Source organism: Drosophila erecta, unplaced genomic scaffold (genome assembly GCF_003286155.1).
Source record: "Drosophila erecta strain 14021-0224.00,06,07 unplaced genomic scaffold, DereRS2 tig00000000-arrow-pilon, whole genome shotgun sequence".
NCBI classification, from domain to species: domain Eukaryota; kingdom Metazoa; phylum Arthropoda; class Insecta; order Diptera; family Drosophilidae; genus Drosophila; species Drosophila erecta.
The window spans coordinates 24,484,000-24,496,039 of NW_020825194.1; the positions used below are offsets into that span (position 1 = coordinate 24,484,000).

At 40.6% G+C, this 12,040-nt stretch overlaps 4 protein-coding genes across 4 annotated transcripts; 2 read left to right on the forward strand and 2 right to left on the reverse strand.

Moving 5' to 3' along the window:
* The first annotated feature begins 164 nt into the window (after positions 1-164).
* On the forward strand, positions 165-2,226 carry LOC6553578 (1,5-anhydro-D-fructose reductase). Its single transcript, XM_001979213.3, has 5 exons — positions 165-412; positions 793-973; positions 1,298-1,425; positions 1,486-2,045; positions 2,104-2,226. The coding sequence occupies exons 1-5, from the start codon at positions 341-343 to the stop codon at positions 2,150-2,152; spliced, it is 990 nt and encodes a 329-aa protein (XP_001979249.1). The 5' UTR covers positions 165-340; the 3' UTR covers positions 2,153-2,226.
* Positions 2,180-8,538, reverse strand: LOC6553577 (transmembrane protein 245). Its single transcript, XM_015154132.2, has 10 exons — positions 8,504-8,538; positions 8,056-8,335; positions 7,405-7,956; positions 6,688-7,293; positions 6,090-6,630; positions 5,679-5,881; positions 5,208-5,617; positions 4,992-5,144; positions 2,943-2,969; positions 2,180-2,479 (listed from the first exon to the last, which is right to left on the reverse strand). The coding sequence occupies exons 3-10, from the start codon at positions 7,927-7,929 to the stop codon at positions 2,320-2,322; spliced, it is 2,625 nt and encodes an 874-aa protein (XP_015009618.2). The 5' UTR covers positions 7,930-7,956; positions 8,056-8,335; positions 8,504-8,538; the 3' UTR covers positions 2,180-2,319.
* Positions 8,492-9,320, forward strand: LOC6553576. Its single transcript, XM_015154922.2, has 4 exons — positions 8,492-8,582; positions 8,647-8,774; positions 8,843-8,932; positions 8,989-9,320. The coding sequence occupies exons 1-4, from the start codon at positions 8,576-8,578 to the stop codon at positions 9,043-9,045; spliced, it is 282 nt and encodes a 93-aa protein (XP_015010408.1). The 5' UTR covers positions 8,492-8,575; the 3' UTR covers positions 9,046-9,320.
* On the reverse strand, positions 8,934-10,033 carry LOC6553575. The gene is made up of 3 exons (XM_001979210.3): positions 9,384-10,033; positions 9,197-9,274; positions 8,934-9,137 (listed from the first exon to the last, which is right to left on the reverse strand). The coding sequence occupies exons 1-3, from the start codon at positions 9,840-9,842 to the stop codon at positions 9,009-9,011; spliced, it is 666 nt and encodes a 221-aa protein (XP_001979246.1). The 5' UTR covers positions 9,843-10,033; the 3' UTR covers positions 8,934-9,008.
* Between the last annotated feature and the right edge of the window lie 2,007 nt (positions 10,034-12,040).

Genomic DNA, 12,040 nt, shown 5'->3' on the forward strand with positions numbered 1-12,040 from the left:
TAAAACAAATAATAATTTGTATGCATATAATTTCAGCATTTGTGTAGATCTTAATCTTGACCTTTATAATTAAACTATAATGAACTAGCCTTAAACCATACAAAGTAAACTTAATTTTGAATTCGATTGTTTTGTTAAACAAATATCGACTAGTAAGACCGTGCACTGAAAAAGGCAGAATCCCATTGCATTGGACAATAATAAGTGGGCCGGTGGATGGGTCGTAGCTTCTTGTTTAATTTCAGCCCTATCTTCAAAGCAACAGGTTGTGCAGCAGCTTTTCCATTTCATCTGTTACTCAAGTCTGCTTAATTGCACAAGTAATTAAAAGCAATTCGAAATGGTCAACACCAAGTTCTTAACGTTCAACAATGGAGAGAAGATGCCCGTGATTGGCATCGGCACCTGGCAGGTAGTTATTATCCCGGTTCTGTAATTTGAAAAGTTATTTGTAAGGTTAATGGATAGTGGATATTCGAGTCTTAACACTATTTAAATTATTAACGACTCGACAAATCGCTGACACGTCATTTAAATCTCTTGAAAATTCCGATGCAATCAACAAATTTGATTGTGCTGGGGACTTTAGACCGGTTTTCAAAAACAAACAATAAATCTCCATTCATATGTACATACATATAGCTCTAGTGGGCTGGACTTTCACTGGTCACCAGAGAATACGTACCCATTGTAAATCAACTTTCAAGTCCCTCTAGTAGTGTAGATAATACAAAGACTATCATCAATATATATTCAAAACCACTAAACCACATTTCGATCACCACACTGCAGGCATCTGATGAGGAAATTGAAACCGCCATCGAAGCGGCTTTGGAAGCTGGGTATCGCCACATAGACACGGCACCAGTCTACGGCAATGAGAAAGCCATCGGAAGAGTCCTCAAGCGTTGGCTGGACGCTGGAAAGGTCAAGCGGGACGAGCTGTTCATTGTGACCAAGGTGCCACCCGTTTGTAAGTGTTTTAAAATTTAAAATTTTGATCCAATTCTATAAAAAATCAAAAATACACATATAGTATTAACTCCCATCTTGTATAAGAATCATAGAATCCCACAAAAACATTTCCTACAGTTACCAATGTTCATTTTGATATTCTAGAAATCTATTTGATAAGATAAGACTATAGACTTTTCTTCAAAACACCAACATAACTTGTTCAACGATCATTATTGATATATATTTGCTATGATGAATGAATAATGTAGATTAATTTATGTAAAGTTTTGATGTAAATGTAGTAGGCCAAAATAATACAAGCAACTAATCCTTGTTCTAGCCAACCGCCCCCATGAAGTAGAGCCAACTATCAAAAAGTCGCTGGAAGATTTACAACTCGATTATGTGGACTTATATTTGGTGCACACCCCCTTCACAATTAATATCAACGAGGACGGAAGCTTTAAGGTAGGTGTGCTACGGAATTTACTCCCAAGACCTATTTACATCTCGAGCATTAACTTCCAGCTCGACAAGGATGGCCTGATGGAGGTCGACGTTACCACGAACCACGCAGCCATCTGGGTTGCTATGGAGGCCCTGGTGGAGAAGGGTCTCACCAAGTCCATTGGGGTATCCAACTTCAGCAAGGAACAGGTGGCCCGTCTGTTGAAGAACTGCAAGATCCGGCCGGCCAACAACCAGATCGAGCACCACGTTTATTTGCAGCAGCGAGATTTGGTTGACTTTTGCAAGTCTGAAAACGTTACTGTGACTGCCTACTCCCCGCTGGGATCCAAAGGCATCGCCAAGTTTAATGCTGGAGCGGGCATTGTGAGGAATCTGCCAGACCTGATGGACATCCCTGAGGTGAAGGAGATTGCCGCAACCCATGGCAAGACTCCAGCGCAGGTCCTGCTCCGCTGGATTATCGACACTGGTGTATCCGCCATTCCCAAGAGCACGAATCCCGCTCGTCTTAAGCAGAATCTAAATGTGTTCGACTTTGAACTGACGGCCGAGGAGGTGGCCAAGTTGTCCAGCCTGGACAAGAATATTCGAATCTGTGACTTTGCATTCTTCCATGGGTATAAAAATATGTCTTACCTTTAATCCCTCTATTTTATCGCGATTTTTATTTTACAGTGTGGAGCGGCATCCTGAGTTTACCTTCAAGAATCAGTACACGAACTAAACGGCATTCTATTTTTTATGCACAAAATTACTTTGTGTCGAAAGCATTAAAAGCAACAATTTATTTTATAAAGATTATACAAAATTTCTAATTATCGTTAATTACCCTTACTCGTATTTTCGTCATTATACACACATAAAATGTTATGTTATTTATATCAAATTTCTTTACTGGTTTTCTTTGGTATTCAACAGTTGAAATGTCTTGGTTTTCGTTACGATTTTCAGCTCAACAGGTTTTCCCCATTCGGCAGACTTTCCATCTGTGTTATCATTCGCTTTTAATCTGCTGTCATTAACAGTTTTGTTGACCCTTTGAGCGATCGAGCTGGAAAAAAACTTTCGAATTCAGAAACGCTTGCATACAGCGGAGGATAGTTAGTACAGAAATATATTTGCAACACTTTAGTATCTAAGTTTAAACAAATCACAATTTTACATTAAGCAATTAGTAGCGAGCACGGTATCGGTACTTAAAGGCTTGGAAATGTTACACGACTACAAACAATTCGAGGTACATTTTGTATGTAAGAACATAATCGATAGAAGAGATATTAAGGAGCGCTTGCTGGATAGACGGAATATGGAATACTTCTAAATTTGAGTACTAATAAAAACCAAATTTCGCAAAGCGGTAAGATTAACGATTAAGGAAACTCCAGCCTAAAACTAGGGTACGATATTGGGGCCAATCTCATTTTGATTGTCAGGTATTTGGCCACACAGCTTATGTTAGTTTGCAGTTCGAGTATTAAATGGAAATTCGTAGTTTCTGGTCCAAGCCAACTCACGTGGTCCGCTCCTCATCCGTACTGTTCCTAAAATGCAGTAGGGAATTCGCATTAAATTAAGATATGTTAAGAAACGAAGCCAGCTTCTTGAAGCCGGTGCTTATATACCCTTGCAGTAATTATATTAAAAAAAATGGGTTATACCAAAGACACTAGAATAATAAGATGCGTAACGGCCATACATTGGTTTTGCACTATGCAGCTACTTTTTTGGTGGCGGCAGTAATTGCTCTCTTAATAAATGTTTCGGTCAATTTCGTTGTAATATGAGCTAAATATTATTTAAAAATTGATGCCGTGACTATTATTTTTTTTTAAGAAGTTGTTTTAATATTCTTTAGTTAAAATCGCCGCTCGAATTAGCTACCGTTTACATATAAATATTTGTATTATTAATTATCTGTAATATATGTATTTTTTTGGTACCCAGGGAACACCACGGGGAGGACATTACAATTGTAATGGGGTCGTATATTTATATGACCTTCGAGTCGACTTGAAATAATATATGTTAAACATAAAATATTTCCATGTTTATGTATGTATGTATGTATGAATCTATGTATGAATGTATGTATGTATGTAGTATGTAGTGTATGTGTTACTTGCACAAAGTAGTAAAAATTGTCGTAATTAAAGCCTGAAGAATGTTAAACTTACTGTCGGAACACATAGTTATTGCCGCTTTGAATATTTGCTGAGGAAAAATATTTTCTTGTAGCCCTATAATTCCCAACTGGTTCTAGCGAGGACTGTAAGGCATGTCTTCTAATTTAGAGTCGCAAAATAGTTCAAGTCATCTCTCTTACCGGACGAGCAGTGAGTGTAGTGTATGTGTAGTGTATGTACCGCTGTATGTATGTGTGTATGTATGTATGTACATATGTATGTATGTATGTATGTATGTACATATGTATGTATGTATGTATGTATTTATGTATGTATGTATGTATGTATGTATGTATGTATGTATGTATGTATGTATGTATGTATGGATGTATGTGTGTATGTATGTATGTACGTATGTATGTATGTAAGTACGTATGTATGTACGTATGTAGGTATGTATGTATGTATACATGTGTTATGTATCGATGGATGGATGGATGGATGGATGGATGGATGGATGCATGTAAGTATGTATGTTCTTAAGTGTGATTACCTGCAAGATCAAATTGACATTCCTCTTGAACAAATAACCGGGCAAATGTTATTCATACAAGTGCTTGAAATGTTATAATATTTATTTTAAAATATTTATTCACAAAAAATATTTAAAATACAATATAAAATTATTGTAAAGAAATTGATTACCCTACACTGAGAGGGATATATATTTTTATGTTTATTCGTATACAAAGTGCTACTAAATTAATCTCGAGCTGTAAGTAATTAAATAATAAACTATTATTTTGTCATAATTATATTAGTGAGTGAAATAGTGAGGTCTTTAAGGTGAGTAGTAAAAATTGTCTTAAATAAAGCCTATAAAATGCCCGTATTGGCACAATGGCAACGTATGAATCAAAATCTGTCCTGTTTTTTCATCCTTTTTTGAAATTTGAACAAAAATTCGAGAGAGCCTGGAGCCAGCTCTAGAGCCAGCCCGAAATAATCGTGTGCAAAAAAATCGTATGGCGTTACGCATCTTATTATTCTAGTATCTTTGGTTATACCAATTATAAGCAATGCATAAACGTTGTTCTGACTGTTCCTATGAAAGCTGTATGAAAAAGTCGTCTGATTTTGATTAAAGTAAACCGAAATTATATATTGGACCGTTTCTGCAATAGAAAAATGACTTTCTGGAAAAGTTTTGGAGACTACTACCGTAGAAACGGACGGACGGACAGACAGACGGACATGCAAAGGACATTTGACTGAAGTCAATGTACCCTCTGCAAGGGTATAAAGAAGGTTCGAAATCTACTTAAGAAATCTACCAAGAAATAACTCACTTCAATCCCTGCCGCACAAGTCTGATGTAGTTCATACTTTGCATGCAAATCAAACAAAATCATCTAATTTGTCTTGGAAAGTCAAAGTTACCTGGGCTCTTGATGACTACGCATGGCCAGAGTGGCCACCTCGAAAAGTCCGATGAAGAAGCAAAGCATCAGGGGTCCGAAAATAGCTCCTTGCCAACCGATCCAATACATTCCTCCTGCTATAGCTAGGCCGTTGAGGTAGGGATGACCACCACTGCAATGACAGCAAAATGATGACGAGGGAAAAATTAATTTCCACCAAAAAATAAATACACACCCTTTGAGGTCCGCATATATAGCAGTTTCAAAAGATGATGGCACGAAGAACTGGAGCAGGAACAATATAAGTCCTGCATAGAAGCGGTCCTGAGCCAGCCAAAGCTCTAAGAAGGCTGGCACCGCACACCAGTAACTGCCTAAGAAAGGCGCAGCAGCCAACATTGCTGCCAAGGCGGACGGCAGGAACACTATCCGGGCCCCAAATACGGTATGTACCAACCAGGTGAACAATCCCGTAAAGGTGGCGCACCTGAACATTGAGACTAGGACTACCGTAATGGAGTTCTCCAGGGCATCGGCGATTTTGATACCCGAACTGGAATATCCCAGATACTTGGTGATCTGCAGGGGCGCGTACTTCTCCTGGCTGCTCGAGAGCAGGTAGAACAGGGCAGTAAAAAATACAATCTAAAGAATGTAGTTGGAATTGAATATTATTTTCATTAAAATTTTATTTATTTACACTCACCATATCTAGAATAAACTCAATGCACGCTTGTCCACCCGAAAGCACAAGTGATAGAATCTCCCCGGTCACGCCCATTATCATAGACATGTTCGTCCGGATAATGTGCCACAAAGACTCTGCTACCTCAAGGATCGTCTGCGTATTGCTCTGCGCCCAGCCGATAATGCCCTGTTTTGCCACTAAAACTAGCTCTTTAAAATGTCCTTGGTTAAATAAACGGCCGTCGGTTAGCAGATGCACACAGTATGAGTTATTTCGTAGACGCAAACGAGTGTTACGGGATGGATGAGGGAGCAAGTACTTAACAAAAGACCCATGCGAAAACCCCGAAAATGAACTCAAAAGAATTTATTAGTGAAGCGGGACGAAAGAAAATCGAAAGAAGCCATAGAGATGGGAACATTTGCTTACCTGGATTGTCGACGATTTCGCCAAATGTGCTTTTCAACGCATCCGTTGGTACCCGCGGTCCGTACGATGAACCGGCCTTATTGAAATCGATCCAATACTGGATAAGCCGGTCCCACACTTCGAGGATCTGCTCCTTCAACTTGGTGGCATGCACCTTATCGGCGTCTGCCAGCCAGTCGTCTATGTAGGTTTCAATCTTACGGCGACCATAATGGTGTGCGTTATCTAGTGCATCCTCGATGGACGATTGCATGTTGGCAGGCAAGATGTCAATTAGCTCAGGCCGATCTGTGATCGTCTTGTTAATTAAATCCTTGCCCAGGTAAGCCACCTCAATCGTCTCCGAGTAAATGTTCACGCAGAAGAACACGCTTAGAAACACGATGATGAGAAGCATGAGGATGATCATTAGGATGGAAGTAACTGATTCAACGGAGGCCTTTAGTGAATCCCGCACGATAGTATTGATTTTATAGTTGAGTTCCAGGACACCAGGTAGACATAATGGCAGCACGGCAGAATGGTGTTCGATTGCCCAGAACTGCAAAGCTTATAAAAAATATAAATTCATGATTTAAGAATTATTTGTAAAACTCACACGTAGTGCTGCGTACACCTCGCTGATTTTGTTGCAAACAAACTGGGTAATACCCGTATACGCTCCTACAGTGTAGATAAGATGCAGAAATACTGGGATTGCCGCTAGGATAAACATCCACACGTTCCGATAGAGGAATGTACCCAAACAGGCATAAAAAAGGAGCTTGAAGAAAGTATCGCTCTGGTGACTGGGAGCCTCGGTTCCTGGCTTGTCATCGAACGTGTCCGTCGAGTCGACGGTGTCACTTAACGATATGTCCTCCGCGTCCGACTGCAGACCCGGACTCAGTGACTCATTTCCTGTCCTGCCACAAATGCTAAAGTTGCTTAACGACCGCTCAAAATCATTCTTGTCGAACAACTTCTTCAGGCGGTGGAGATAGGATTCGGAATCATCAAGGCTCTGCAGATGATATGCCGTAGATGCTGTTACATAGGCCATAATCAGTAGAAATACCGGCACCTGCAGGGCGCCAAGAAAACTACTTAGATAGCCTGCCACAGCTATCCACATGGACTGTCCGGCGATCACGAAGTGTGCACTGTTCTCTGGCTTCCAGAAGAAGTGAACGCAGCTCAAATAGACCACGATCAAGGAAATGAGCTGCGGAGCAAATCAGTTAAAAAATTGTTGTTATATCGTTCATTTCTATATTAACTGGTTTTCTAAAAATCTTTTGATGATTCACTATCGAAAAATCTACATGGTACTTACCACGTATACGTTGAGAAATCCAATAATTTGGACGAACAAGCCATGAGAAAAGGTGATCCAATGCCAGAGGGCCAACAGGAAACCCTTCGGTGCATAAAGGACCAACAGTTTAATGCACCCGGCCACTCCGCATCCGGCCAGGAGGAGTTGCCAGTGCTCGCAGAGCCACCCGATCAGCAACCGCCCGCAATGCTCTGTGGCTTCCAGCGGCGATAGGCAGATCGAGACCAGTACATTGGAGTCGCGCACCTCCAAGCGCTGAAACCAACTGTTTACGCTCTCCGCCAAACGTCGCTTGAATGGGAAGAGCACGGCGCCCATGAGGAAAGCCCACAGCAATGGACGGACGAAGGGCCCAAGAATGAAGCACACAGCCACAAATGCCGCCACTCCTGCGGCGATCAGGAAATTGTACATGGCAGCGCGAAAGCTCTCATGGTTCTGGGATTTCATACGGAGCAGGCGGTTGATCACACTGTCAAAAGAGCGGTCCCGACGTATGGGAATCGGTTCGGACCGATTCATTTTGTGTGTGTCCGGAGAAACGGGGAACTGCAGTCGGATACAGAAAACCGGATTAGAGCTTCTTGTCCATATGGGCAGCACACCCGAATGACTGTTTTCGGAAATGCTCCGCTGATGTAAACTCACTTTTGATGAAATGCCTTACTGCGGTAAGGTTCTGTGGTCAGCAACAGCTGTATTCCAACGGGGCCTGGGAGGGGTTCCGACAAGGAGATACTAATTTCCGCAACTAGAAGTGGTCATTGGAGAAGCATCTGGCCCACTCACTTTACGAGAGGCGGGGAGCGGGGTCTCACATAAACAAAAATACGTCGTTTCTGCCAATTACGTCAGGTGGGCTTGGCTGTGAAGTGAGGCATTTTGCAGCACTGTCAGTAAGCCGATACACAGTGCGCATCCCGTAAAACTAACATAAAAACGTAAAAAAATATTAGATTTATTATATATACGATTGTAACAATAAATTATGCATAAATATATGTTAGAAAAAGTTATCTAGTAGCATGAAAGATAAAATCTATATAGATTGGCAATTGTTGTCCGTTTAAATGCGAAACATGCGTGTAACACTTACCGCTGTAACACTGTAATCAAGACCTTTGTCGCTTTGCAACACTGCCACATTTCAAAACAAAATATAGACGCCATGGAAAGTAAGCGCAATGAAAATAATTTTTATTGTTATAGAAATACATGAATACTACTATTTCTTTGCAGACTTTTCGCTCCAGCAGTTGATCGACCTTCAGAATATCCAGAAGGAACTAAACAGCAACAAGGACACGTACCTGAAGACCTACCGCCAAGTACTCAAAAAGAAATTTAGATCAGAACTGAACAATTTGGTAAGCATTTGTAAAATCACAAATATGCAATATTTACTTTATTCGTTTTTACATATAATCTCTTATAGGTCCGTGCTGATTTTAATATAGTCAAATCCGAATTAAAGGTTCCACAATTACCTCCACTACCTCCAGAAGATGAAAACCCTACTGTGCAGGTAAGCTTGTCTGAATACTATAAGTCTCTATATTTAATAAGTACTTTAACTAACAGTTCAGCGATATGGTCAAGGACTACGAATTCACTAAGGACTGCTTGTCCTTGATATAGGACTGTTCTGATCGGTCTTTGGTGCTGTTCAGCCAATATTTATGCAGCACGCGATATGCGTGCTGCAGGCACTCAATTGAGGGGGATTGACTCTGGAGATAAGGAATTTAATCATTAGATAGTACTTATAAAAGAACGAAAGTGAACTCACATTAAAGAGGGGTATTATGGGCCGCTTCTTGAATTGGCTTCCTTTTGTACGTAATATTAGCATGTATTTTACGTCCAACTGAAAGAGAAACAAAGTGAATAAAAACTATATATAACTATCCATATCTGATAAATAGCTTTATGACTTTTAAGAAAGAAAGTCGATATAAAAAAGCAGTAGTTCCTACATCTTCAATGACTTCGTTTAGCACTATGTCCTCGATGTGTCCCCGCTGGACGCAGAGGACCGATTCCCTGCCGAAGGAGCGCACCGTCTCCATTTGGAGTGCCATGTCCCAGCTATAGAACAATCGCTCTGCCTGCACCAGGTTCAGAGTAGAACGAATCAGCAGGATTGCTACGGAAGCACATGTTGCCAGTGGGTACAGGATGCGGGGCTGCAGGAAACTAATAGTCCTGTTATCAAATCCGCAGGTCCCGACAAAGTAAGCGATAGCCAGGAGCACAAGCAGCAGTAGTCGACGCAGCTTGCGCTGCAGTTGGATTCCATGCAGCCGGTTCACCAGTTCGATGCGAACCACGTCGCCGCCGCAGTGCTTGATGAACAGTTCCAAATCCGCTTCCACGGCTCCTTCATATTTCGCTTGCCGGCTATAATATCTGTGGATCGTCACTTTGGGCTCCATTCCTCGACCAGGCGTTACCAGATGGTAAGACGGTTTAGCCTATAAATGGTCAAACAGCTGTGATTTGCCACTAAGTTCAAATTGCTACAGGTATCGGCAAGCAGAACAGATTACACTAAAAGTATTCAATCAGTGTATGTTTCTTCATATCAGTGCAAAGAGGTTTCACATCTCATTTATATCTTTTGGAACAATAAATATAGTTTTCATCCAAAATGGCCATTCTGTATTCCATGCTAATATGCCGTTTCCACTAATAAGATTTATATTATTTCATGAATGGATATTCTTCATAAAATTAGGCAGCTATCTTTTCAACGCATTTTTAAAACGTTAAAATTTGGAACAAGTGGATGTTATGCATATGCAATAATTTTAAATTATTTTTACTCTCATAAGAGTTTACATTGGTATTTTATCAAGTATTTTTCCAAATTCATCGGCATGCTTTTAGTGCGTTTTGAAGATGCCTTACAAAAGCTAGTAGCTGCAAAACTGAGTGGCGCGAAATGTGAATTGGTTTTTCTGAGAAACTGACAGCAACTGCACAGAGTTCTGAAATATAAATCTTTCTTACAACCTGAATATAATATAATGCTAACTTTAGTATCGTAAATCTACCGTTATTCGTAAGTTTTATGGGCATATGGTATGCCCCTAATGAATGAAATCGTGTTTGGGCAACCTAAAATAATAAATAAAATGCATATAATATATAGCTTAATTGAATTCATTTAAAATTTACTAGCTCTTCTTATGCAAATCCGCAGTGCAGATAATTCCCCCGTGTTGGAAGGCTATCGAACTTGGAACGCACAGATCCATCAATTAATGTTAGTTAGCTGATTCGTTTGGTTTCTGTGTCAACTAGCTGACCTTGATATATTTTCACGATGGCCGATCAATGTTCAAACACGAACGCCTTGCGCAATTTCTAATGTCTCTCTTGTTTTTATATGCGTACTAAACCCCATCTCCATCTCCATCTCCAGCTTGTCGTCTTCATCAGCCTCGCCATCGTCAGCAGTTTGCGACTTCTCTGGATTTGTGGAATTTTGGGTGATCGAGCTGGCCGCAGATCGATGTGGTCGGAACGTGCTCGGAAATCAGCCGACAAATTCGACCGAAGTGGCTCTGAATGAAAAGCCGTGTTAATTTAAGTTTTATTGTTTTAAATCTTTTCTATTCGTATGTGCATGAGATAAATCGGAATTGGCAGGTCTTGAAGGGGGTAGGCTATAATCACGGGTTCATTGGGGGCGGGTTGAAAGGAGAATGACTCGTGCATTGGTTTGTTATTCTTGCCTGTCTTTGGTATTTCACACATTCGATTGCATTGCCTCAGACCTAAAATTCCACAATAATGTACAAGCGAGAATGATTTGCAGAATCGGAAAATGCCACTTGACTTAACCGTTATTTAATAATCAGAAAAGCACCAGCAGAAATAACAGTTGCCGACATACACTGGTATATATAGTCTATTTCCTTGTTAAAAAGGTTTATAAAAATAGTTTATATTATTATATTGAATAGATTATAGTTTTAAAATAGAAGGCTTGGATATATGTGTACATATTTGCAGTATCATTTTACTTATTCTATACTTATTTAATTTTCGAAGCGTGTTTAAGTGTTGCAATCCAACGTGTCGGCTGCTTTTGTGGTTTCGAGGGCTCTTGAGACTCCGGCATCGCGAAATCAACGCATCAATCATCTCGGGTTGCACAACTGCAGGGCGGTGAAGTCCACCAATTGCAACTTTTCCCAGATGATGATACTACTTGCCTCGTACAAATATGCTCATTAGCACCAGTCCGATGTAAATTCTACTGCCTTGGTATAATCGTTTTGGTGATTTTACGAGATTTGCAACCTTGAACTCTGGTTTTTTATAATTTCCAAGTTCGGATAAGGCCAATAATACTAACGAGAGTCCAAAAAAACCCCACATAGAGCTGGATCCAAATCACAAAAACCATCCCAAGCTTGGCACAATAAACAATGGCTTTGGCCGGCGATCGACACCCACCAGGTACCAAAAGTGGACGCGGTCCATCTGCGTGGCATCATTACGATCGTCACCTGGCGCGGCTAGTCCGATTGGGACTTGAATTGAAGTCAATATTTCTGGGCCGAAGGTTGCGCCATTAAGCATACGCCGCGTGTGCCCGCCAAAAAGCAAAAGCCAGACTAAC